At 50.7% G+C, this 26,992-nt stretch overlaps 1 protein-coding gene across 1 annotated transcript; it reads right to left on the bottom strand.

The window, feature by feature from the left end:
• Positions 1 to 3,718: 3,718 nt before the first annotated feature.
• LOC149345666 (lactosylceramide 1,3-N-acetyl-beta-D-glucosaminyltransferase-like) lies at positions 3,719 to 18,711 on the bottom strand. The gene is made up of 3 exons (XM_089585268.1): positions 18,033 to 18,711; positions 9,663 to 9,893; positions 3,719 to 4,320 (listed from the first exon to the last, which is right to left on the bottom strand). Exons 1-3 carry the CDS (start codon positions 18,660 to 18,662, stop codon positions 3,928 to 3,930), a joined length of 1,254 nt encoding a protein of 417 aa, XP_089441394.1. The 5' UTR covers positions 18,663 to 18,711; the 3' UTR covers positions 3,719 to 3,927.
• Positions 18,712 to 26,992: the final 8,281 nt, after the last annotated feature.

Here is a 26,992-nt window from a genome sequence, read left to right as displayed (position 1 = left end):
ACTCCTGCCAAAAACTATGTTACCTGGAGGATATGGCACACACCGGGGCCGTAAAGCACAAGCCCTAGACACACAGTACGTCGATGGCACCCAGCCAGTCTACGTAGACGCCTCCAAACACAATACCAACACCTATACAGCATATGCCGCCACTCCTCGTGCCGCCCTACTCAACGCAGCCACGACGCGGGTTTCGTCTCCCACTGCTCCAGAAGTTGCGACAGCGCTGGCCATCTCTCAGCCTGCCCTCGCACAGTTACTGGCGATTCCAAAACACTATCCGCAATTACTCCAACTCCGTTTGCCCTGCCGCGGCACGCATCCTCGAAGACTGCGCCCCTCCGCGACCGATTGACTTAGTCTAGGTTCCTGCTCATGCTCGGAACTCCGGGAACGAGGAAGTCGACCCGTGGTTTGGCGAACCGGGCGGCCGACGCGCCCTCCTCCCCGGACGTCCTGGCGGAGACTTACCAGACCCAGGCTGAAATTACCAACCTATACGGAGAACAGCGTCGAACGTATACCCTCACCTCATCCTGACCTCGAGAGACCACCAGCCACCCTACTCCGTCGATTAAAAAACTCATTCCCTTCTCAGTCACTCCCGTCTAGCGCTTATCACCAACGGTGAATTGACCCCTCTTGCCCAAACTGTAACAATGGCACTCAAGGAACACAGGCTTACATCTTATGGGGGTGCGCGAAACAACCGCCCCACATGCCCTACAGCCAGCTCCCTCTGAAGAGGAATGGAATGGACTGCTGACATCCGCAGACAAATCGCAACAACTGCTTCTCACGTCGTGGGCCCAAGCAGTCGCTCCCACCTGGGGGCCACGCCGCCCCACTATGCCTCCCCAATTCCAATTATGGCAATAAACTTTATTCACTCACTTCTTGAATTAGAGAAAAAATATCGCCAAACCATGCACACCCCGAGAAAGGAACGCGGACGAGACACAAGCGCTTGTGTCTCGTCCTCGTTCCTTTCTCGCGGTGTGCATGGTTTGGCGATATTTTTTCTCTAATTCAACTATGCACCAACTAGCCCAAAAAGAGGTGTTAATGAAGTATCACTCATTCCTCTTTCCGACGCAGTTGACGGCTAAAGTGGAAATTAAACAGCAATGGCTACTGAGGTCTATTTCCTGAATCTCCCCAATAAAGTTTTTCTACACCTTTTCAACACGGGGTGCGCCATCTTCCGGTTAAAAGCCTCAAACCAGGCGGCAAGAGCCCAACAGTAACTTGCTGGCGGCGAGAGTAACGCACCAGTCAGTGTTGCCCGTTCTGTCTGGACTGCATGGGAAGCTAGCATGTCGCTACGAGCCATGGCTACGAGTACATGCATGGCGAGTGTATGTGATTGTTTTCCACTTGACTGTCAATTTAAGTGTTGCTTCTGTCGCAGATAAAAACTGAAAGCGGAGTCCTTTCCTATTCTACATTTGAGAGGCCACAGGGGTTATAGATGGTCGACCACTGTGTTTCTACAAGGTAGATGACTGGGCAAGTTGGTACTGATTCATTGATTTTAAAACCAGTCAAAGGACAGAACATAGAGAAGAGCACAAAAAGAGGCTCTGCTCTTCTCTGTGTTCCATCTTTTCACTGGTTTTAAAATGAATCGAATACTATGTTCAACGATGCGGGATCGAATCCCGGCCGCGGCAGCCGCTTTTCAATGGAGGCGAAAAGCAAGGCTCCCATGTGCTGTGCGATGTCAGCGCACGTTAAAGAACCCCAGGTGGTCGAAATTTCTGCCGCCCTCAGCTGCAGCGTCTCTCACAGCCCGAGTCGCTTCGGGAAGTTCAACCCCATAAACCTAACCAAACATTTGTATCCCACCTCACCATTAACCTTCCCTTGGCCTGACGGTATGAATAAAAATTGCTCAAAGCGAGGCTTTCTTACTAGACGAACTGCGGTGCACACCACGTTATCCATGCCATAGCTTTATTAATGAACTCCAAAATAGTGATTCGGTACACGACACAAGCTGATTAGCGCTAGCCGATGCTCTCTGCAAGGAGGCTTCAGAATGGCAAGAGCATTATTGTCTTATTGACAGCGACATGCATGCCAAATATTCTACACGCTGCAGGGAGCTCATCCATTCAGTGCACTCGCTTACATTTCTCCGAAAGATAACGCGCATGCAACACTCATCTGAAGTACTCAGCGTCACGGGCATAGCAACTTTAAGATCACAAATTCTTTCTCGGCTTCTGTAGAAGTAAAAAACGGTGCGCAGTATCGTGTCAGCCCAAAATGATGGTTTGGGGTTTAACGTCTCAAAGCGACTCAATGCAAGAAACACTCCGTGTTGGAGACACGATCGAAATATAACCGCCGCAGCCGGGATCAAGCCCGCGTCTTTAGGGTCAGCAGCTGACCATTCGCGGCAGCTGCATCAGCCAAACGAGATGCAGAAAATGATATGGAGTGAATATTTATTGCAATTAAACTGTATAAGCAGTCATCTTACTGCTGATATTAATAAGACTGCTTGGCTGGGTCCCCGTCGCGCACGACGGTGGAGTGTCAACAGCCGAATGCGCAGATGCCATCGCTTAGTCGCAACTGTAAATTTAGCTGCATTTTTCTTTTATCGTGCTTCCTTTGTCTGCAATCTGAAATAGTACTGATGGGCGTCGCGCTGCGGCAACTAAAACACAAGGACACCATCCTGCCGCTCGCAGTTGCAGCCGAACTGACAGTCGTCAAGGCCAATCGGGTGTGGCTGCAAACGATGGTTCAGAAAACGACAAAACTCGGAATGCGGACCAATGCGCGTACCCGTGACACAACTATGGTGCGCCATTCTGCAATCATCGAGCAAGCTGGCGTCCAGTTCCGCTTGCAAATCTTCAGGTAGGGCCCGCAGTGACACGAAAGCTCCGTGTGCGTTACTTCGAGCGCTTGAACAGAGTATTGCCGGCGTGATTAAAATAGGATTCTTTGTAAATACCAGGATTCTTGTAAATACCAGCAGTGTACGCTCGCGCGTACACAGTGCCTGTACACTAGCGCGCGAGCAGCGCAAACTTTACTTTTAGAGCGTAGCTCCTAAGCACCCGTTCCATGGGTGTAGCCGCGTTGCCGCCGTCGGTGTAACCGAGCCAAATCATGAATGAATAAAAATAAAGACTATAAACAATATAAAAATAAACATTCGAATCCGCGGCGCATCGAACAGATGAGCTTCCCTGGCGACTGCACTAGAGAACTAAGCTCTAGTGCACACACTCTCGCGCTGCGCATTGCACATCGTCGTATTCTTCACCTAATGCAGCTGGGAAACAACGTCGCTAGACGTGCGGACGACGCAGGAAAGCAAAACAATGAGGCTACAAATTCTGAGGTACCAGCAGGGCAGCGCTCAAATTTCGCATTAGGGAGAATCGTAAACGTACTTAAAAGTTTGTTGCGCATTGTAAACGCTGTGCATAAAACTCACCTGTCCTTTCTCGGTATCGCTCCTCTCCGTACTTGTCGTTCTCAGCTCCCTGGTCCCAGTACTGATTAAGGGATCCGCCCACTGCACTTGGCTTCGAACACCCTCGAGAGCCAACAATGTTTTTTACCCACCCACTCAACCCCTGTCCCTTTTTTTTTGCGCCATCCGAAACTCCGATGCTTAAAATATGAGACAGCAATTGTCACGGCAGCAACATGTTTACCTTTCTTTTCGTATTCTTATTAAATAAAACAACAAATAACAAACAATGCAGTAACAAGGCCCACATCACCACTCCCTCCTCGCCTTCATCTGGTCGGCCAATCTCTTCTGCTTCATACAACAAACACCCCCTTTTTTTTCTACCTCCCAAAGTTCCCTTATGCCCTTAGGTAAAAAATAACATAATAAAAAATAAACTCAGTTGTCCAGCTCGGGAAAAACGCTTGAAACCGCAGGATTTCCCGCTATGACGTATTCTGAAATTGGTGGGAGCTTTGCTCTAGCTCAAACAGGGTGCTCCACGGTGAACTGGCATCTGTGGTGGCGTGTTCATTCGTCGACATTTCTTCCACAAGGGCGGCTCTTGTTCGGTTGAACAATTCCGCGTAGTCTGCCCAATGAAGCCTCGTGGACAGGTCCAGCGTCTCACCCGCGTCGAGTCTCTGGCGCCAGAGAGCCAGGCCCCACTGACTGCGACGGCCAATGGTCTGCCCGTACTCGAAGTACTCGTGCGTGAACAAACAGCTGCCATTAAAGATGCAGTCAGTCTTCTCAGTGTCCCACTCGTATCGCTCATGTATGTCTACGTGGCCGATGCCGTGGACGGTCGCCAGGTCACCCGTTACGTAGGCGTCGTCCTGCACAGCGGACGACAAACAGAAAGGCATGTGGTGCATTCTGCTAACTACTGAACATCATCATTGCCAGCCTGACTACGCCAACATGCCGACAAAGACCACTCCCATTTCTCTCCAATTAACCCTGCTCTGTTACAGCCGCGCCCAGCATATGCACCCTCATCTTTTTTTTTTTAATGAGCTGTGCGCATAACAGACGAAGAGAGAGGAAGAACATACACAACAAACAAGGCGAATGTGTGTTCTTCCTTTGTCTTCGTCTATTAGGCGCACAGTTATTTTTTAAAGACCATGAGCCGACTAGCTCGACAAAGAGTGTTAGACGGCCATATCCCCGCTAACTTCTTAATCTCATCCGCCCACCTACCTTTCTGCCGCCCCCTGCTACGCTTGCCTTCTCTTGAAATCCACTCCTTAACCCTTAAGGACCAGTGGTTACCTTGCCTTCGCATTACATGCCCTGCCCAAGCCCATTTCTTCCTGAAAGTCATGAGAGCGCAAAACGGGGACACGGACGAGGAAGGGAACAGGACGAGCGCTGCACTTTCAACAGGATTTATTCAGGGAAAAACGTTTAAATAGCCTTTGCTCTTATCCATGCTCTTGATCGCAGACAATCGCCTCTCACAGATACGCATCAAGAAACAGCATTTCACTGTGGCGAAGAACAACTGACGTGTCACTAATACAACTATCACCTCGCTTCTTGATATAGAAGGCTTCCACAAGCTCACGTTCAGTCCTATCTAGGCTTTTCAATAGCACTTTGCAATCATATAGTCGAGGCTTGCAGGCTACACGCTTCTCTTTCGAGCAGGCTTGGCAGTGGTCTGGAAGATGTCCTCTCTTGTTCAAAGAATTCTTGTGTTCAAGCAGGCGCTCATTAAGACAACGGCCGGTTTGTCCAACGTACACCTTGCCGCATGTAAGCGGGAACTCATAGACTACTGCTTTCTTGCAGCCAACATGTGGCATTCGGTGTCTGATGGTGCACTCTTGTACTTTTGTTCTTCCAATCCGTGAACACATTCCGGCGAGTTTTCGCGGCGCTGAAAATACCACATCGACGCCATACTTATTGGCCACCTTCTTCAGGTTATGAGAAGTGTGGTGTACGTACGGTACAACTTCCGGCCTTGCCTGCTTTTTTTCTTGAGGTCGGTTGTTTTCCTTGCTGCCCTTCAGCTTTTTCAGCAAGGTCTGCGCCACGGAGAGAACCAGGGAAGCCGGGAAGCCTGATTTCTGCAGCCTGGACACCTGGGAAGCATAGCTTGAGTGCATGGCATGGTGGCAAGACTTCTTTAGTGCGGAAGCTAAGCACTGGGAAGCGATAGCCCTCTTAACGGTCTTAGAATGGTTCGAATGGAAAGGCAACAAATCTTTCTTTGCGCGTGGACAGTACTGCCAGCAGACGTGTGAAGGGTGGAAGGTTAGGGTGAGATCTAAAAACTGTAATTTGTTATTACTGCTAGGCAGTTCGTGTGTGAAGGTGAGACCCATGCTATTCCGACCAAACGTACCTAAAACATCAGCTACTGCTTCGTCAAAAGTAAAATCGTTATCTGCCAAAAGGACCAGGTAATCGTCTACATATCTAAAAACGTGGACTATACAATCCGTGTCAAGTTCTTCACTCAAGGAGCGGTCAAACTCAGATAAAAACATATTACAGAGTACCGGGGCGACACACGAGCCAATACAAATGCCCCTTTTTTTGTAGATACGTTTGGTCATTAAAGTCAATAAAAGTGGCCTTGAGATAAAACTCAAGTAAAGACAAAAAATTGTCCACATTCAAACCGGTAGCGTTTTGAAAAGCAGTGGCTCCATTTCTGTCAATGCAATTACGCACTGCAGAATAGAGATGTACATGCGGAACAGAGTAGAAAAGATCTTCTACATCAATAGAAAAACCAGAGCTTATGTTCCTATGAGTCTGAAGGAAGGCTATTACGTCATCCGAGTTCTTAGTTGCAAAGGGGTCTTCTACTTCCAAAGTCTTCAGGTGCTTGAGCAAAAATTGGCTGATTTGTCGTTGCCAAGTTTCCTTTTCGCTTACTATAGTCCGGAAAGGCATTCCCCGCTTGTGTGTTTTGGCGGCGAAAAAAACCGAAAGGCTGCTCTTTTCAGACTTGTTGATGGCCCTGGCTAGTGTCTGCAGTTGCAGCTCATCACACAACGACACTGCATCTTTTTTCATTTGCGTCGTCTTCACTTTCACGGACCTGAAATTCTTCTTCACTGCTTCTATTGCCTTTTCGTTGAATAAACCGGACGGCATTGCCACAAAACCGCCTTCTTTGTCTGCCTGCACGAGCTGCAGATCTTTCGCTCTAAAAAACGAAACGACCTTCGCCGTGGGATCAGCTCGATGGCTGGGAGGGTTTGAATCCCTGACTGACCTGGTGAGGGTGTCGACGCCGTCCAAGAGGCACCTTTCCTGGTTTTCCTTCGTTGTTTTGTTGGCCAGTCGTCGGTTGAGGGCCAGCCATTCGTGTGGCTTAAGCTCGGATGACGTAATAGCCTTCCTTCAGACTCATAGGAACATAAGCTCTGGTTTTTCTATTGATGTAGAAGATCTTTTCTACTCTGTTCCGCATGTACATCTCTATTCTGCAGTGCGTAATTGCATTGACAGAAATGGAGCCACTGCTTTTCAAAACGCTACCGGTTTGAATGTGGACAATTTTTTGTCTTTACTTGAGTTTTATCTCAAGGCCACTTTTATTGACTTTAATGACCAAACGTATCTACAAAAAAGGGGCATTTGTATTGGCTCGTGTGTCGCCCCGGTACTCTGTAATATGTTTTTATCTGAGTTTGACCGCTCCTTGAGTGAAGAACTTGACACGGATTGTATAGTCCACGTTTTTAGATATGTAGACGATTACCTGGTCCTTTTGGCAGATAACGATTTTACTTTTGACGAAGCAGTAGCTGATGTTTTAGGTACGTTTGGTCGGAATAGCATGGGTCTCACCTTCACACACGAACTGCCTAGCAGTAATAACAAATTACAGTTTTTAGATCTCACCCTAACCTTCCACCCTTCACACGTCTGCTGGCAGTACTGTCCACGCGCAAAGAAAGATTTGTTGCCTTTCCATTCGAACCATTCTAAGACCGTTAAGAGGGCTATCGCTTCCCAGTGCTTAGCTTCCGCACTAAAGAAGTCTTGCCACCATGCCATGCACTCAAGCTATGCTTCCCAGGTGTCCAGGCTGCAGAAATCAGGCTTCCCGGCTTCCCTGGTTCTCTCCGTGGCGCAGACCTTGCTGAAAAAGCTGAAGGGCAGCAAGGAAAACAACCGACCTCAAGAAAAAAAGCAGGCAAGGCCGGAAGTTGTACCGTACGTACACCACACTTCTCATAACCTGAAGAAGGTGGCCAATAAGTATGGCGTCGATGTGGTATTTTCAGCGCCGCGAAAACTCGCCGGAATGTGTTCACGGATTGGAAGAACAAAAGTACAAGAGTGCACCATCAGACACCGAATGCCACATGTTGGCTGCAAGAAAGCAGTAGTCTATGAGTTCCCGCTTACATGCGGCAAGGTGTACGTTGGACAAACCGGCCGTTGTCTTAATGAGCGCCTGCTTGAACACAAGAATTCTTTGAACAAGAGAGGACATCTTCCAGACCACTGCCAAGCCTGCTCGAAAGAGAAGCGTGTAGCCTGCAAGCCTCGACTATATGATTGCAAAGTGCTATTGAAAAGCCTAGATAGGACTGAACGTGAGCTTGTGGAAGCCTTCTATATCAAGAAGCGAGGTGATAGTTGTATTAGTGACACGTCAGTTGTTCTTCGCCACAGTGAAATGCTGTTTCTTGATGCGTATCTGTGAGAGGCGATTGTCTGCGATCAAGAGCATGGATAAGAGCAAAGGCTATTTAAACGTTTTTCCCTGAATAAATCCTGTTGAAAGTGCAGCGCTCGTCCTGTTCCCTTCCTCGTCCGTGTCCCCGTTTTGCGCTCTCATGACTTTCACGAATATGCACCAACAAGCCCAGTTTCAAGTACTTCTTAGCCATTTCTTCCTCTTCATTTTGACTAGGATGTCATTCACCCACGTCTGTTCTCTCACCAACTCTGCCGGCTTCTTGTCTCTTAACATTACAGCTATCATTTTTCTTTCCATAGCTGGCTGCGTTGTCCTTACCTCAAGCTGGGCCCTTTTCGTTAGCCCCCACGTTTCTGCGCGAAAGCTGAGTACCGTTAAGATACAAGTGTTGTGCACTTTTCTCTTGAGGGATAGTGGTAAACTGCGATTCATGATCTGAGAGAATTTGTCATATGCGCTCAACCCCATTCTTATTCATCTAGTTATATGCCTCTCATGATCCGGATCACTGATCACTACACCCCTAAGTATACGTATTCTCTTACCACCACAAGCCTCTTGCCACGAATTGTAGCGAGGTGATTGGTGTGAACAAACCAACCGGCGACCGCGCACGCATTAAACGTAGCCGCTCGCGGTAATATGCTAACGCCGAGGAAGCTTGAGGGCGACGGAATGCGGCTGGACGAGAAAAAAGGGCTGAGCTCGGTTCGACCACTCTCGTCTCAACCTCTCCGGCAGACTCGGAACGCCGAATGAAGAGATGAAGAGGCGGAAGCGTGCTCAGGCGCAGTTTCGGCAACGAGAGGCTGAACGCCACGCAAGACGGCACAAGCGTACCGATGTCGAAGAGTTACTACAGCGAGCGGTTGTGATGAAGCACCTAAAACGTGATGAAAACGAGCGGTTGCGGCAGCCAGAGGACGAGGAGAAAACGAACAAACGGAGAGACGAGGCAGAGGCGAGAGCTCGGGTAGAACAACCTCTTTCTTCTTTCACTCCCACCTTCCCACCTTCCCACCTTCACTTACGGCGCGGTTCAGGTGTCCACCAAGTACCATACAAAGCTGCGACGAATCGTTTAATAAAGACGTTTGTACGAACCCCATTCAGTAGCGCGTGCGGTGTGTGTGGCACCGACATGACAAAGGAGCCCGAAACAGCGTACTTCCGGATATACGCAAACGCTTAAACTAGTAGAAAGAAATTTAATGAATATAGAGGAAACATCACACCCACACAGGGTAATGCTTCCGCATTCACACACTTAATCAGTCTTAAGTGCTGAACGTAGTTCTTTTACCTTTTCTAGCTCAACGAAGCAGTTTTTTTATTGAAGTTAGACTCTATTCACTGTAACGCCATAATATATCAGTACAGGCCCATTTGACCCCACCACCCCTTTAAGCTGGCCTCTAGAAAACGGTGTGAGGGGTCGTCAGTCCGTTTGAACGATGGCGGTAAGCACCCAAGAGCAGGCCAAAAGTGTGCGTGCCGTACACTGGTGTGGCGAGGGATGAACGAGGCGGCCCTGAGGAGGTCTCGCATCACATCGAAGGTCATGAGGATCGTGCGCCCAGAGCAGTATGTGAAGAAGGCGTCACCCGGGAACGATTCGTCGCTTTCGTAGAACCCGCTGCTCGGGTCCCGGATCACGTGCATCCGCTTCCACGCGTGGCAATGCAGCGACCGTGGTTGCAGTGGCACAGCCCTCTCTATGTATTCCTGCAGCTGGAAAAAGCATTTGAACATTATGCACTGTACCGAACGGGGAAGAAAAAATTCTACGCGCTTTAGAATATTCCCACGTTACGACGGTGACCTGCATTCACGATGCCGAAGGAACACACCGGCAGCAACGTGGCGGCCAGAATTGTAACGTGGCGGCCAGAATGTATTAGCGACAGTGACACGTGCACTTCGGCGCTCAGAACAGGACCAGCGGCGGATATAATATGGGCTTGAAGTGGACGGTTAGATGCCAGTCAAGCTATGACGTCGCCAAACGAGGCCACCTCCACAGAAGGCTGGTCTTTTGGGATGGTCAAAAGACCAGTCTTCTCTGGAGGTGGCCTCGTTTGCTGAAGTCACAGCTCAACTGGCGCTTCTAACCGCCCACTTCGTGATGATGATGGTGATGATGATGATGATGATGAAGTGGGCGGTTAGAAGCGGCAATGAAGCTATGACGTTAGCAAACGAGGCCACCTCCAGAGAAGACTGGTCTTTTGGCCGTCCCAGCACGCCACTCGCAGTGCGTATTCGTCCGGAATACACACTAATATGAGTCCTCGAATAGGACCTGACGGCACTCAGCACCGAGAGGCTTAAGTCAGCGGGCAGAAGGGAAGCAAAGCAGACATTAATGTCGCCGAATCAGGCTTCCAGCGGGCGCTTGAGGACACCGCAAGAGAGAGGGCGACAATGTTACTTAGCCAATAAAGGCGTCCGTGCTGGTTAATTCTTCAGCACGTGCGATCCCCTTCGGAAAAGTTCAGTGTATCTCCGTAAGCGGCATTTGCAGTGGTAAAGAGGATTGGGACGCCAATAACAAAAACTCCTTGAACCCGTACGGCTGCTAGAAAAACGTGCGGCTGGTATCAGAATTCGTGATGTACGAGGTGTCTTTTGAGTGTGTCCTGCTACGCCGCGCAGTCAGTGCCTAGACTAATGTGGAACATTTGCACAGGGCAGTTGGTGCCACAAAGGTAGTCAATCGTGCACACGATGGGTGGAACCTTCCTTGCTAATGCTAGAAATTGGAGTAGAGAATGATGACCTAGTAAATCCTCTGTTTCAAGAGAATTCTTACTAAGAATCGACGACCATGGGTGAGGGTTAAAGACTACCTGACAAAACTGCCCTAGAGATCGAGTTACATCAGAATCGACCATGTTAGGCGAGAATGAAGAATGTTTCTATGTGTAACTGTCCAAAAGAACCGTCGTAACTCAGAATCGAGGACATTTTTAAGAGTAACTCCATTACATGGAGTTTTCTCCGAATCGAGCATTGCGGATGAAGGTGCAGAGCGTTTCTAGGAGTAACTGCACAAAAAGACCGCTGTTTCTGGTAATCGAACATGTCGGGTGGAGAAGGATTTCAAAGAGCAACCACTCAAAAGGCTGTCGTACCTCGGAATCGAGAAATGCGGGAGATAAACTGCCAAAAGACCATTCATATCATCGAGAACGTCTGGTCAAGACATGCGCGAGGAGATTGCCCCGCGGGTATAAATGTGGAAAAATACACCATCGATGAGCCGTGTTCGATGGAGGGTAAAGATAGTAAAGCCGCTGCTAAGCGGTGCAGGAGACTTGAAAATCTCAACTCGTCGGACCCGGAGGTTGTCGCGTGGCAGTTGGCCGTTGAGCGTAGAAACAACGAACGGAAGAATGAGCGTAACAAGGCCAAACGTGCGGCGGAGACGGTAGATCAAAGGGAAGAACGGTTACCCAGGGTTTAACAGGGGGGAAACCAAGCGAATAAAAACAAGCTTAACTAAGATATACCAATACCTCAGGCTACCTATATACTTGCATATACCAGAGCTAAGCCACTGCCAATTTTTTTTATTGAAGCAGACACATGCTGCATTTATACAGAATTAAGGTACTCAGCGCATGCAAGCTAATGACGGTAGCAGAAAAGCAAAAAAGCACCTAGTAGAGTAAGGACAGCAGACTACATATTATCACCTGTTTAATTATCTCCATTCACTGGCTCGCAGGGCGGCTGATCTCGTCCTGACGCACGAGTCCTCTCTTACCTTGATAAAGAAACGCTTCTGAGACTTCGCGAGCTATTGTGTCCTTACTTCTACTTAGAATTTTGATTCTCTCAAGTCATGGCTGACAGTTATGATCATTTTCATCTTTGCACGAGCGGTAGTCTGCTGAATCAGCGCAGTCAATGACTTTCAAGAGAGCTAGTGCGACCATTTCGCTGGAATCCGCATTCCTCAAGACAAGCCCTTACACGCTGCACACGAGCTTTCGAGGTAGGGTAGCTAGACTGTGCCAAGCATGGTTCACTGACCATGTATTAAGGCGAAAGCCTTTAATGCCTCATATTGTCGTTAGCAGCCGTGTCGGCCACCGTGTCCGCGTTTTGGATGCATGCCTTATATGGGCATATGCTAATCATTACTTAATGGATGGCATTCGAATGATATTGTAACGTGGCGGCCAGCCGAAGATTGAGGCCTGATGAACCATGAACAAGATATGATTTAATGGCCGCTGGCCTAGCGCGATCGCTCTGTCCCGCGCCACTGCCAGCTTCGTCTTGTTAACATTACCCTGGGCCACCGAGCGATCGTACCGATCGTAAACAGAAGAAGGCGTCGATGAAGGGACGGGCGAAACGGTGATGGGCTGCCAGATTAGAAAGAAGTGGCAAAGTGGTGAAGTGCTGGCCGCCACAGAGGATGAGATGATCGAAGGATGAGTCCCGGTCCACAAAGCATCCGTGCCGGAGGGTGCCAGGAGCTGACGGCCGAGGTCCTTGGCCGCACCGGACGGCAGGGGCAGGGGGCGGTGTCTTCACGTGTGGGTCCTGGGTCTTGGGTAGGTCTTGGGTCGGTCGGGTCATCGCTGCAACGTCGTCAATGCATCATGTCCTGTGGTCCGAGCGGGGGACGGGGCGGAGGTGAGCAGCGAGGTCGATTCAGGTCGGGCGGGCTGGGGCACGGCCGGGCGGGGCGGACCAGGTACTCACGGCCGACGTCCAGGGCAGGCGCAGGACACCAAAGCTCCAGGACCAGGTGGGCGATGAAGGGAGCCCAGCACCTCACACCAAATGTAACGTGGCGGCCAGCCGAAGATTGAGGCGTGATGAACCATGAACAAGATATGATTTAATGGCCGCGGGCCTAGCGCGAGCGCCCCGTCCCGCGCCACTGCCAGCTTTGTCTTCTTAACAATATCGCAACGCGATATAAGGCATTCTATAATAGTTGCGTGATAATTAATGACTTATAATTAATTAATGACTTATAATGATGATTAATGACTTAATTAATCACTTAGACGTGATAATAGTACATAAATAAAACCGAGTAGCAAATTGGTCGACTGGGGGAATCGAACCCGGGTCTCATTAGTGCGAGACGAGCCCGCTAACCACTCCGCCATGTCAGCTCCATGGTTTGTAATGAACAAAGGCGCGTCTAGCTAATACGGTTTCTTAGTTCACTCCCATCTTCCTCCCTTCCCGTTACGCGAGGTTCACGTGTCCACCGAGATATGCGAGACAGATACATTTCCTTTCTTCAAAAACCAATTTACCGACGAGCAAGGCTTAGAACCGAACGGGCGATGGCGTTCTGTGGACTCCCTGGCAGCGTTGGAAGACGCTGTCGCGTTCCACTCTTACAGGCGAAGCTTAACATCTTAACCACACATCGGTGACACTAGCAGCAACACCGCGCTTAAGGCTTTCACCTCACCGCACTTTATGTCAACAAAGTGCCCCGCTGAATTTTTTCGGCAGCCCTGACCGAGGAACTCTCATAAAATATCGAGGGGAGACAGGAACTTAGGAGTGCCAGATCGGTGGTAATCCCGTACAATCGCAGTGTGTCCCATAACCTGAAAACGGTTGGCAACAAGCATGGCGTGCCGATAGCCCTTTCTGCATCGAGCAAATTGGCCGAGGTGTGTCCCAAGGTCAGCATAGGTGCCCCTGCGAGTCCCGGCTGTGGTATGAACCACACGAAACCGTACGTACGTTGAGCCCCGGTTGTGGTCTCTGAGATCCCCCTTTCATGTCGTAAATTATATGTCGGGCAAGGCGGTCGCCATGTCAGCGAACGTGCCAGGAAACATGAACGATCACTAGATAACATTTCAGACTCGTACCCAAATCTGTGCGCCCACTCACGCTCTTGCAAAAATCAAAATATGGTATTGTATTCTGTAGTTCTGTTTGTATAAACCAGGTGGCGCTAGGCACGCGCCCTATCTGGTCAGCTGACTCATATATCTGTATATAGATTTATCATAAACTGTGAATAGAGGAGTTCGTCGAAGTACATGGCGGGTGCTTGACGTGGTGGTGCTCCGGCTGCTCCGGCGTAGTCGGGCCGGGCAGTTCCCCAACGGTAAGGGATACAACAGTTGGCGACGAGTGGAGAAGAAACCGAACGCGGAAGCAATGAGCCTGCATCAACCGCCCGAGTTCCTGCCGACGCCCGGGAAGCCCGCCATTCCTTGGACGCAGTGGCACCGCCTTTTCAAGAACTATCTCCTGGCGTCTGGGAGCGACGCTCACCCATCTCCGCGCCGTAAAGCTTTGCTGCTACACTGTTTGGGTTTGGAAGGCCAACGTTTGTGCAACGCGTTGCCGGAGGAGAAATCGTCGACGCCGCCTGCAGAAGAAAACGAAGGAAGCGGTACGAGTGACGAGTACGATGCAGCTGTGGCTGCGTTGGACGCTTACTTCACTTCTAAAACGAACGTCGTCGTGGAGCGGCATCGGTTCGGAGAACGCACCCAACTGCCCGGGGAGACCGCAACAGCGTTTGTCATGGCGTTGCGTGAGCTGGCATTGAGCTGCGACTTCGGTAAGCAGGCTGACGATTTTATTCGTGACCATCTTGTAACGAAAACGCGACCCTGTTCTTCGGGAACGCTTACTGCTTGAAGGCACTTCGCTCACTCTTGAACGTGCACTGGCTGTTGCAAACAGTATTGAAGAAGCCACGAAATAGTGACTTGAGCTGCAGTCATCGGCTGCGAGCGTTCAAAAGGTCGAAAAACATCGGACGCCATGCCGCTCAGAAACGCAGTTACCGCCTCCGCAGCAGCAAAAGTCCCGTTTCCGTTGCGGGTCTTCACGACATCTTGCAGATTCCAAGACATGCAAGGCGCGGGGTAAAACATGCAGCAAATGAGGCAAACGAGGACATTTTCAGCGTGTCTGTAGAAGCGGCATGCCTGACGAGCGGGCTCTTGCTGTCCGAGAAGTCGACACCTGCAGTGCATCCGGCGATCTCAACGTGTTGCTTCTCGACCGGCAGTGCAAAGGAGGGATACACACAGAAGTCCTCGTACAAGATGTTCCTATACGTTTCCTTGTAGACACGGGCTCTGCTGTCTCCATTCTGTCGAACGCCACGCATTCAAGGTTGAAACGCTTCCCTTTGCAGCCAACATCAGCGTCACTCTACGATTTCTCTCGCCGCAGAATAACCACCGAGGGGTGTTTCACGGCGCCAGTCATCTTCCAGAATCGGCAGGCCGCCATTCTCTTCTACGTCGTCAAGGACGGTACTGACATTCTCGGCATCGACGCTGTCAAAACGCTGGGTCTGCGCATCAACGGTACATCATTGCAATGCATCCATATTACGCAAGCGCCAGAAGGCCTTGGCGCTGAACTGTTCTGCCAGTTTTCTGCAAAACCCGTAACACCACCTCTGCAGCCAGTTGCATTCCTATCTGCACCATGGCAGAAGCTAGGCATCGATATTGTGGGCCCTTTTTCCGAAGTGCCGGCAGATTGCCGTTTTGCCATTACAGCCATCGATTACTACAGCAAGTGGCCTGAGGTTTGTTTCTCAGCGAAAGTGGCAACTGCAACAGTCATCTCCTTTCTGCGAAGTATCTTCAGCAGGGAACGATATCCAGACGAGATTGTGAGTGATCACGGTGCTCAGTTCACAGCCTTGGAGTTTGACAGTTTTCTCAAAGAACGTGGCATCGCTCATACGTATTCGGCAGTCGATCACCCGCAAGCTAACGGACAGGTAGAGAGGTTTAATCGAGTACTCAAAGAGTACGTTCAGGTCTGCACACAAGAACATCGGCCTTTGAAGGAAGCTATCACCGAATACCTTGGAGTCTACCGTTTCACACCGCATGCGACCACACGAGTGAAGCCGTCATCCCAGAACAAAACTTGATCTTGTAAGAGCGCCAGGTAAAGAGTTTTTTCAAGATACGCAGGCAGCGATGAAGTCCATCCGCAGCAGAGGAGCACAAAAGCGCCAAGCGAGTAAGACTTACACTGACCGTCTACGAACTGCGAAGCACTCTCCATTAACAACAGGTCAACTGGTGAGAGTCAAGTTGCCTGGTCACGTGCCCGAGGGCGCTTTGAGCTACTGAAGTCCATTCACCATTGTGGACCGATGTGGTCAAGACACCTACAAACTCAATGATGGCCGCACATGGAATCGGAGTCGGCTGGTACCTTGCCCCCAACCACTTACACCACCTACAGTGCCGAAAAGTGGTTCGCGTGAAATAGTAAAACCACTTGGCGAACCACAGCAGGAGAACCACGACCCACCTCAGTAGCCATCTGTTCAGACGCCAGTTGGAAGGGACACTCCAGAACTGAGGCATTCGACTAGACAAAGAAGACCACCAGTGTGGTTTAAAGACTATCAAAGACATTGAGTGTTCATTGTGTTTTTCCAGTGTTAGTTACTAACTCTTTTTGAGGGGGGAATAATGTGGTATTGTATTCGGTAGTTCTGTTTGTATAAACCAGGTGGCGCTAGGCACGCGCCCTATCTGGTCAGCTGACTCATAGATCTGTATATAGATTCATCACAAACTGTGAATAGAGGGGTTAGTCGAAGCACATGGCGGGTGCTTGACGTGGTGGTGCTCAGGCTGCTCCGGCGTAGTCGGGCCGGGCAGTTCCCCAACGGTAAGGGATACAACAAAAAAAGACCATAACGGTCAGTCACGACTTGAGGGAATCAAAATTTTAAGTAGAAGGACAGACTAGCTCGCTAATTGTCGAAACCGTTTTTTATAAAGGAAATAGGCAAAATGTGCGTCAGCACCACATAGTCTCCCTGTGAGCCAGCGAATTCCGATAATTAAATACGCGATAAGAAAAAGTCTGCTAACCTTAATCTACTAGATTCTTTTCTTGGTACTGTCATGAATTTTCAAGCTCTCAGTGCCTTCATTCCGCACAAATTTAACATGCGTCTGCTTCAACAAAAACAGAGTACAGCGCCCGTCCTGTCAAGTTCTTTCTTTCTCCTCGTCTTAAAATGTAGCGCTGGATTACTTTAAACAAAATCTTGGCTTAACTCTGCATGACCCGCCCATGTCCATTTCTTGTATTTTATTTCGTCTAGGATGTCATTAACTCGAGTTTTTCACCTCACACACTCTCCGCTCTTCCGCTCCCGTAATATTGCGTCGAAAATTTCCCTTTCCATAGCTCAGTGCTACTGCTGCGAGCCGCCGCTCCCGAGGAGAGGGTCCATACATGGGAGCGGAGGACCGGAAAGGACACCTAGTCGAAAAATGAGCATGTGTGGAAAAATAGAAAGAACTCTCTAGAGATATAGAGATAGGGAGCGCTCTCGTACTCCCTACCTCAACCTAACGTGAAATAGCAATGCTTATCAGCTTTCCCTGAATCTCTCGGTTCCACAGTGCTAACCATTCAGATACCTTTTTCTTTGTATTTCTTTGTTATTTGTTTTCTCTGGTGGAAAGCCTGTGATGTCAGTTTACTGCCAAATAACACTGCTGTTTTAATGCCACTCTGAATGGCACTTTGAAGCGACGTCATGCGTGCTGATACTGCACTCTGGCCAATAAGCTTGGCGTGGTGATACAAGAACATAGACGCCACCATATCGGAACCGGGAATGGTAGGCCTACCAGCTTTAGAAGAATGGCCTGTGGGGCGAGTTGGTGCATGATGAAATGAACGCGGGCGCAACAAGGACACTAACAAGAACGGGACACCACATGCGCACATGTGTCCATGTGGTGCGCATGTGGTGTCCCTTTCTTCTTAGTGTCCTTGTTGCGCCAGCGTTTATTTTATTTATCAGCTTTCGCTGTAAAATCACCACAGAAAGCCACAAAATTGACTTAACGTGAACTGCACCTGAAACGGCTCGATGAAGACGTCGTCGTCCATCTTGATCACGTGCTGGACCCCCGGGCAGTTTTCGGCCGCCCATCGCAGCGCGACCACAAACTTGGCCGACATGACGGCGAAGGTGTCCTCGAAGGGGAAGACCACCAGGTCTCCCGTCGTGTCCACCTCCAGGTCGAGCCAGACGTCCACATTCCGCTCCCTTGAACGTCGTCCAGTTAGGAACACCGCGGTCCAGTTGAAGCGCTGCGCAGAAGCCTCCTCCACCAGCGTGTCTCTGAGCACGGCGCGACGGGTGCGATCTGCCGGTGCAGTGTACACGAGCAATAGCACACTTAGGGGGCGACGACAGCGCTCGATCACTGCCCAGCCCCCTCGGGGCGGGAAGCCAGGCTCATAGGACCGCTCGACCATTCGACCGTCCACCTCCTCGTGGGCCCAGTCCATCTGCCGCGCGGTCTCACGGGGACCTGCAGGCGCCACCCCCACTATCTGCGGATCCCACATGAACCAAAACAGAAAGACATAAGCGCACACACTCGCCGCGATGACCGCCGCAAGAACCACCTTCAGACGATCAACTTCGATACCAAGAGCAGACAAATCCAGTGGGTTCAACGAAGACAAGCGACGCATCATGATAACGGGAATATGAAAAGGCTGCTGTCCACAGAATGCGATGATGATGTCCTCAGGCTTAATGGCACTTCTTCTTCTTCTTCTTCACCTCTTTATAATACTCACGGCGTCTTCCTCTTTCTGCGCTGTCGCTACTGTTCTATTACATTTTAATGAAATAAAATATGCGCACGGAACCATGCGACGAGCATAGAGGAGAAGAACAAGCAACAAGCTGGCGCTAAATAGCAACCAAAGATTCTTTCATCGCAAGCTGAATTTATCCACAGGAAGAAAAAAAAGAAAACTTGCGCCCCTCAGAAAGACAACCATAAGAAAAAAAAAATTACCGACGATTACGTTACTTCCTAATGCGAAATTTGAGCGCAGCAAATAAGCTGTTTGCAATTTCGGCTCGGGCGGTGCACATATACAGATCCGCCGCCACCAATCTGGCTCTCTGATTGCCACCGCACAGGGGTTGCATTGGAGGAGGAGCGAAGAAAGGAATTAAGTTCGAGCCGGCGCTTTGACAACCGGAGACTCGCAGGAAGAGGGGGGAGGGGGGCAGCGTGTACACCCAGCGGCAAACGATGGGGCAGAAGCGCGCGCAGCAAGCGGACAACACGATAAAGGGAGGAGGGAAGAGATAGCAGCGACTGATTGATGCCGCTGACGCCGATAGTGAGTCAACCCCAGCTGCGGAGTTGGTTTCAGGGACAATGCCGCCGATGCCGACACAAACAATATGATACCCTCGCTTCCGCAGCGCTAAGAACCAGGTCTAGCCGTGGGAAGGTGGTCACGTATTCGTCGACGTGCCGGGGCCTACGTGAAATAACCGGCGCGTCGGCAACTGAAGAGCACCCTATCCGCCACACAAGAACAGGGGGGGGGGGGGGGGGGAACCCTTTCCTCCTCGTTCTGCATGGCGGCGACGGTGTTCTATGCAGTCACGTTATCTTGACTCTCTAACGGCGTCAGCGGCATCCAGCGGTATCAGTCGGTCGCTGCTAGCGCTGGGGGGATGAAAGGGGGCAGTAACGTTATCTTGACTCTCTAGGGGCGTCAGCGGCATCCAGCGGTATCAGTCGGTCGCTGCTAGCGCTGGGGGGATGAAAGGGGGGCGGAGCTGGTTACGAGGCCGACGACAACGCCGACGACGACGCGAAACCCAGGAACGGACGCCAAAGAGCTGCGCTCTAAAAAAAAGAGAAACGTAGAGATAAAACCACTTCAAGAATCGCATTTCTTTATCGCCCAACGCAATCGAAGGCTGGCTGACACACTCATTTTGTCATTTTGCTGTAGTTTTTGTCGTTTTCTTTCACAATTTGACGGCCGTTTTGACGCAAAGGCGATAATAAAATTGACACCGATTACGCTTTTGATTTAATTTATGGCAGCGTGAGCCACATCGGCAACAGTCTCGCCATTTCGCGTGCTCTCTTGATCGACCATACTGCGCGAGGAGCAAGTGACGTCACTGCGCACAACTGGCGTGCCTCACCTCGCGCGCTCGCCGCTGCGGGCTACTGCGCATGCGCGAGGGTACTGCTCCGCGTGTATAAATTTGAAGGAATACGCAGCTAGGTGTAGAGATCGCGGGTTCGGCCGCTTATCTGTTTTTTCAGCAGCGTCCGCTTCGGCGGACGCGGTTGTTGCACCGACGCGCGTCTTTTATTTTCTTTTTCTTTCCTCTGACCTTTGAATTTTTTCTCTATCTGCACGCGGCAGCGGTGGTGGCTCGGCTCGAGCCAGTAGGCAGGCCCGTGCAATTTCCTTTTCATCCTTCTCCCAGTCACAACAACAAACTACAAGCTACTGCGCCGTGCTCCATGGAGTAAAAATGCCAACGGCAATGAACACAATGAACGCCGACAGCCTATAGCTTCAGCGCGCGTTTCTGGTACAACCTTGTCAATGCCTGCAGCCCACATCTCGTTCTAATCACCCCACGTACCTATAAGCTCGATTCAGACTTCCGCTGACGCAGGGAACCATTATGCGCACTTCCTTTCCTTAAAATGATCGGAGTGTAAAACGTTGTCAACGCCAACGCCAGTGAACACTACAAACGCCGACAGCCTATGGCTTCAGCGATATCGACGGCCTATGGCTTCAGAAATGAGAACAAGAGAAACCATAAGAAATAAATAAACGCTTCACAATTGGTACTGCACATTATCTCGTCTTTAATTTTGTCATAGTTACAGCTACCGGAATTTCAAGGTTTAACAGGGAGGAACCAATCTAATAACGACAAGCTTAACCCGGATATTCCTCTACCACCTCAGACTACGTATATCCTGGCATAGCCGAGATAAGCCACTGCCAATTTTTCCACAGGCAAGCAGGAACAAGGTTGCGGTGGAAAACGAGGGGAGAAAGAAAGCTGCAAAGAAGGCAGCTTGACTGGACCCGAGTTCCGTTTATAATGGCAGCAGCAGGGCGTGAATAGCAAAATTTAACCACTTTATGTCCACCACTTTCACATTTATTTTAATCCCTATTTCACAATAATGATCCAGGTGTGCACGTGCCGTAAGACGTCATTCTCACAACCGCTTTTTTCCTTGCTCCGTCTCTTTAGCGGCGACGCCATTTCACTGAGGGTGGAGTTTTCGAACGATTACTCCAAGAAATCGGGCGGCCGGAGTCGCAGGACTTTACATTTCCATCCAGCCGCGGCGACGGAACCTTGTCCTGCGGCGAGAAGCTTTCAGTCACAGCGTGTTTTCTCCCACAACGAAAGCCTCTCCCACACGACCATTCCAAGGGCTGTCCTTAGGAAACTTAAAACCGTATACACACACCCATGGCTACTCTCGAAATTTAGTTCCCCAGTGAAATTGCAAAACCGTATATTCATTCCTCCGCTTCCCAAAAACATGCACCAAGTGCATGACCAAGGTCACGATGTGGTAAGATCGGCCGGTAGCATTCCCGTGCTGTATGGCCAGGGCTATCGCAGCCACGTCTGTCTCTCATACGGTGCAGAATATGGAAAGGCGGACGAGTTCTCCGTCGTTCGGTCCTACTACGGTAGCTACCACTGCGTTTCCGTGTGGAAAGTGATATAGGGCTTTCTTGGGATGGCGTTGTGCACACGAACAAACATACACAGGAAGGAGCAGAAGACACAAAGAGCGCAATCCGTCTCCGTCTACGTAGACTGCCCTACCGCTGCTCCCTGTCATTCGTCTTATGTAATTCACTCTGGCTGTTCTTCGGCCTTCATGGAGTGGGTGGACATGTTCTTGGGCATTGGAGCTACGTGTATGCGACTCTATTTGCCAAAACAATGTCGGTTGTAGACTAGACTACCTATGTGTAAGTCGGCCGGGCATCCGACCCTTCGTAGGATATGTCTGCCCGTTTCTGCTGTGAGCAAGTGTTCTCTTTGAGATAGAAGAACGGCCTCCTGAATTTCTTCAAAAAAGTTGTGGACGCCCAGCGCCTCGAGCTTGTTGTTGGCGGTGTACGGTGGGAGGCCGAGCGCATTCTTGATTGACGAACGGATGATGGCGTTGATTCTGTTACGTTCTGCTTTGAGGAGCGGTAAGTTCGCGAGGGCGTATGCAACTCTGCTGATGATCAGCGCGTGTACGAGTCGCTCAGTGTCCTCTTCCTCCATTCTCTTCCGTGTTTTTGCTATATGGCGTATCATCGCCGATTCTTGGTTGTTTGATGTGTACAGAAGTTTGATGGTGGGGGACGCTCTGCGGTCGTACTGAAGCCAGATTCCAAGGATTCTGATGACTGGGACTTCTATAATTTCCGCCCCTTGCAGCTGAATTCGGATTGGTTCTTGGGTGCGGTAGTGGCAGCCTTTGATGCGGTCACTTCGCATTTTCCCGGAGAGCACTGTAAGCCGACTGCCAGACAATAGCTTCTACGCCAGGAGGTGGCAGAAAGTTATGTGGGCGGATGACATTAAGAAGATTGCGGGAATACGGTGGCCGCAGCTGGCAAAGGACAGGGTTAATTGGAGAGACATGGGAGAGGCATTTGCCCTGCAGTGGGAGTAGTCAGGCTGATGATGATGATCTTCTACGCAGGTGGCGGCTTGCTGGAGGGATTGTTCTGGTTCGGCTAGGGAGCCTGTTATTGTCCAGAACGTGATGTCGTCGGCGTACATGGTGAATCCGATGTTTTGGATAGGCTGTAATGCTTTGGCGACCTTTGTCATGGCGATTTTAAATAGGAGGGATGAGATCATTGAGCCTTGAGGCGTGCCTCTGTTCGGCATGGCGTCTGGATTCATTCTTGTATCCGCCATTCCCAGGGTGGCCGTGCGGTTGGATAAGAACGCATGGACACATTCGTAGATCCGTTTGCGGCAGTTGATGGTCGAGAGCTCTTCTAGTATTGCTTGGTGCTATACGTTATCGAAGGCCATGGTTAAATCCCCCCCCCCCCCCGTACTGGGATGTTGGTTAAGACGAAAGAAGGCGCATGTGGACAGGCCCGCTCTGAAGCCAATCATAGATGGGTAGAAGAGGTTGTTGTCCTCGATGTAGCTATGTAGTCTTGTCTGGAATAACTGTTCGTTGTTTCCCCAGACATTATGTTACAGATATGGGGCACAGGGCTTCATTCGTCAGTTGTTGCCCCGTTCATCGTGCGTAAGGACAGCCCCAACTAGGCGAGGAGGGAAGTTTACCTTTTGGGGTATGCGGACGTGGTGACGGGAGCGCCACCTCTAAGGCTACGCGGAGCTCCGCAGAGCCGTTGAGAGTCTCTTCGGGATCCGGCCAGCGTCACGACGCACGTTCTCGTCACCTTCCGCGGCAGGCGCACGGAGATCTGTTGTGCCTTGCCGGTGGACGTCTGCTTTCGGGCAGAGAAACGAGCGCAGTAAACGCGCGATCTCCTCCCCTCCCCCAGCAAATGCTCGCGGATGGCTTTGCCCCAAAGAAGGCGGCGCGCAGAGGAAAACCCGACCGCCATTGTGGGCGCGTGCAAACATTCGCCACCGATAGATACCCCCGAAGTCGCGCCCCTGCCCCAGCCGGTAAGTCGGAAACCCTTTTTACGTAGCCTTCTATTCCCGAAGAATGCCTCGTTGATGTTCTGTAGCTAGCCGGCCCGCACTATGCCTTCATTGCAAGTGTAATAAATAGCATATGAGTGTGCACGCTTTGTCTTCCCTCCCTTTGTTCCCTCGAGCATGAACCCATCCGTGGTTAGCGAGCGGGTTCTGCGGAGAGGAAGTGCGGTGGGGGCGAAGGCTGACCCCCAATTCCACAATGGCCGCTCAACGTGTGGCAAGCTCTTGGGACAAGGGACGACACTCAGTTCGGTTCATGGAATGCCCGCCCGGACTTAAACAGCGTTAGGCCTGACCCGAATTCGGAGTTGCTAAAAAAAAAAGATGAGCGGAATAGCAGCATGAGAAAAATTGCCGTGCATGCTGCGCTTTTGATGAACGCTTCTTCAATACACCTTTGGAAGGTGAACGTACGTGGTCCGCATATGGAGAGCCAGACCGAGCCGTCCATGGAGAACAGCAAGCCAGAAGCGAGCGAATGCGGAAGCCTGAAGGGTGGCCCGATTTCGTTCTGTCTCTTTGGCTCTGGGAGCCGGGTGCCGTAATCTGCTGGCTTCTAGTGCAGCCGGGATTGCAGGAAAAGCACCGCGGCGCTCCGACACTGCTGTCGTTAGAAATCCGTGTCGGCAGCCGTGTCTGCGTCCGTGTCGTCAGCCGTGTCGACAGCCGTGTCGGCAGCCATGTCGGCAGCCGTGTCGACAGATGTGTCGCGTTTTGACGGGTGTCCACCGAGATATGTGAGACAGTTACTGATTTCCTTTCCTCAAATACAGTTTTCAGTTTCTTCATTATGGTCCCTCTTTCTTCTTTCACTGCCACTCCCTCCCTTCCTGTACGGTGCGGTTAAGGTGTCCACCGAGATGACTCAGAATTACAGCGCCATTTCCTTTCTTCAAAAACCGTTGCGTTCGAAGGGCAAGGCATCGCGCCGAACGGGTGGTGGCGTTACATGGACTCCCTGGCATCACTACAACACGCTCTCGCGTTCCGCTCCTAACGGCGAAGCTTAAGCGTAATTAATTAGTAGTGATTTAGTACTTAATAATTAATCAGTAATTAGTAATTAATTTATAATTTTGTCATTACTTCGTCATCAATTATGCGTGACGTCATCCAGCGGTGACGTCGCCAGTGTCCCATAGGCAAAGTGGTAAAAAACGCTTTCGCCTCTACGCACTTTAGACAGTCAAAGTGCCCCCTGAATTTTTTCCTGCATGGAACACGGTGCAGTAGCTGCGTATTCCTTCATAATGTCACGTTGTAGTGTCGGCAGTCCAGCGGTCAGGAAGGCACCAACAAGACTTGGAAACGAAGCTCTTTAGTTGGGCCAACTTGCGCCCGCAAAATAACTGAATCACTCGGCGCCGGCGTAAGCAACAAACGTGCTGGTCAGTCCTCGTACTACGAATGTCCGCCGCTCGCGGCATCGCCTAATTTAAAGCCGGCAAGGAAACTTCGAAATAACAGGTCAAGATCATCTACAGTAATCCGGAAAACCGTAGATACAGCTCTTCATGGCTGTGAACAATCGAGATCAGTCCGGTCGCTTCTCGCGTCACGAACAAAAATGATAACACCCTTTTCCTGCGGCCTTGAGAGCGAATGAACAGCCACTCCAGTGATACGGGGCATTACCCCCCGCCCCCCTTCCAGAAAAGAGTCGCCTCGATGCTTCACAAATGAAAATAAACACGGAGAATGCAAACTTCTAGTCCTTTAGCGCTCATAATATCGCTTCAGGCGTACGAAATGTACGACTTTCGTCGTGTGCGTCGTCGCTGAGATGCTGTCGTGCCGTCGTAGATGACTCACCGATGCGACGGAGAACCCTGTACGGGCCAAATGAGTGTCGCAGCAACTTTTCACTCAATCCATGGCGGCGAATTGGCGTCCATATCCAAACGCGATCACCTGGCTTGAAATGCGTGTCTCGTCGGCGCAGATTGTAGCGTCGGGCGTCGGTGTTCTGCTGGTCATTAATTCGAAGCCGCGCAAGTGTTCGGGCTTCCTCTTCGCGATGAAGGTAGACGGGGACGTCCAGGTTGTCTTCATCTGAAGCATGCGCGAGCATTGCGTCGAGTGTTGTCGTGGGCTTCCTGCCGTATACAAGCTGGAATGGGGCAGAACTGGTGGTCTCCTGGACGGCAGTGTTATAGGCGAAGATCACGTAGGGCAGAACGATGTCCCACGTCTTGTGTTCAGCGTCGATGTACATGAAGAGCATGTCTACGATGGTTTTGTTCAGACGCTCTGTGAGTCCGTTGGTTTGGGAGTGATACGCAGTTGTCCTCCGATGGCTTGTCTGACTGAAATTTAAGATGGCTTGCATCACGTCCGCTGTTAACGCCGCTCTTCTGTCTGTGATGAGCACTTCAGGGGCGCCGTGTCGAAGGAGAATTTTGTTCGACGAAATATTTTGCGACTTTTGTTGTGTATACCACTAGGCAACGCTTTTGCTTCGTCGTGGCGGGTCATGTAGTCGGTGGCCACGATAATCCACTTGTTACCTGATGATGAAGTCGGAAAGGGGCTGAGGAGGTCCATCTCTATTTGCTGAAAGGGCTTAGTGGGGGGTGGTATGGAATTCAGGAGTCTAGCTGGTCTAGTCGGAGGAGTTTTGCGTCGCTGACACTCAGGGCATGTTTTCACGTAATGGGAAACGTCGTCAGCTAGCCGCGTCCAATTGTACTTCTCCTGGATGCGGTGCAACGTGCGAGCAATCCCGAGATGCCCTGCTTTCGGCTCATCATGACATGCCTGCATAATTTCTTGCCTGAGATTTTTGGGCACGACAAGAATATGCACTGTCCTCTTGGGCGCGAAGTTCTTCTTCAGGAGGACATTATTGTGAAAGACGAAGGACGACAGTTGGCGCTTGAACCTTCGGGGAGGCGATGCGGTACTGCCTTTCAGATAGTCAACTAGGCATTGCAACTCAGGATCCGAGCGCTGCTGCTGAGCGAAACTGCTGGCGCTTACCGGCCCTAAGTAAGCGTCGCCGTCTTCCTCTGCCGGTGCTGCGTCGACGGTTGCTTGCGACAAGCAGTCTGCGCGGAATGCTTGCGGCCAGATTTGTAGACTACAGTTATGTCGAATTCTTGAAGGCGCAGGCTCCAACGAGCAAGGCGGCCGGACGGATCTTTCAAATTGGCTAGCCAGCACAGGGCATGGTGTTTGCTCACAACCTTGAATGGTCGTCCGTACAGGTAGGGGCGAAATTTCGACGTGGCCCAAATAATGGCGAGGCATTCTTTCTCGGTGGTCGAATACTTGGCCTCGGCTTTCGACAGTGAACGGC

Source organism: Amblyomma mixtum, chromosome 4 (genome assembly GCF_055824585.1).
Source record: "Amblyomma mixtum isolate Tamu chromosome 4, ASM5582458v1, whole genome shotgun sequence".
NCBI lineage: Eukaryota > Metazoa > Arthropoda > Arachnida > Ixodida > Ixodidae > Amblyomma > Amblyomma mixtum.
This window is presented reverse-complemented; position numbering and strand designations above follow the sequence as displayed.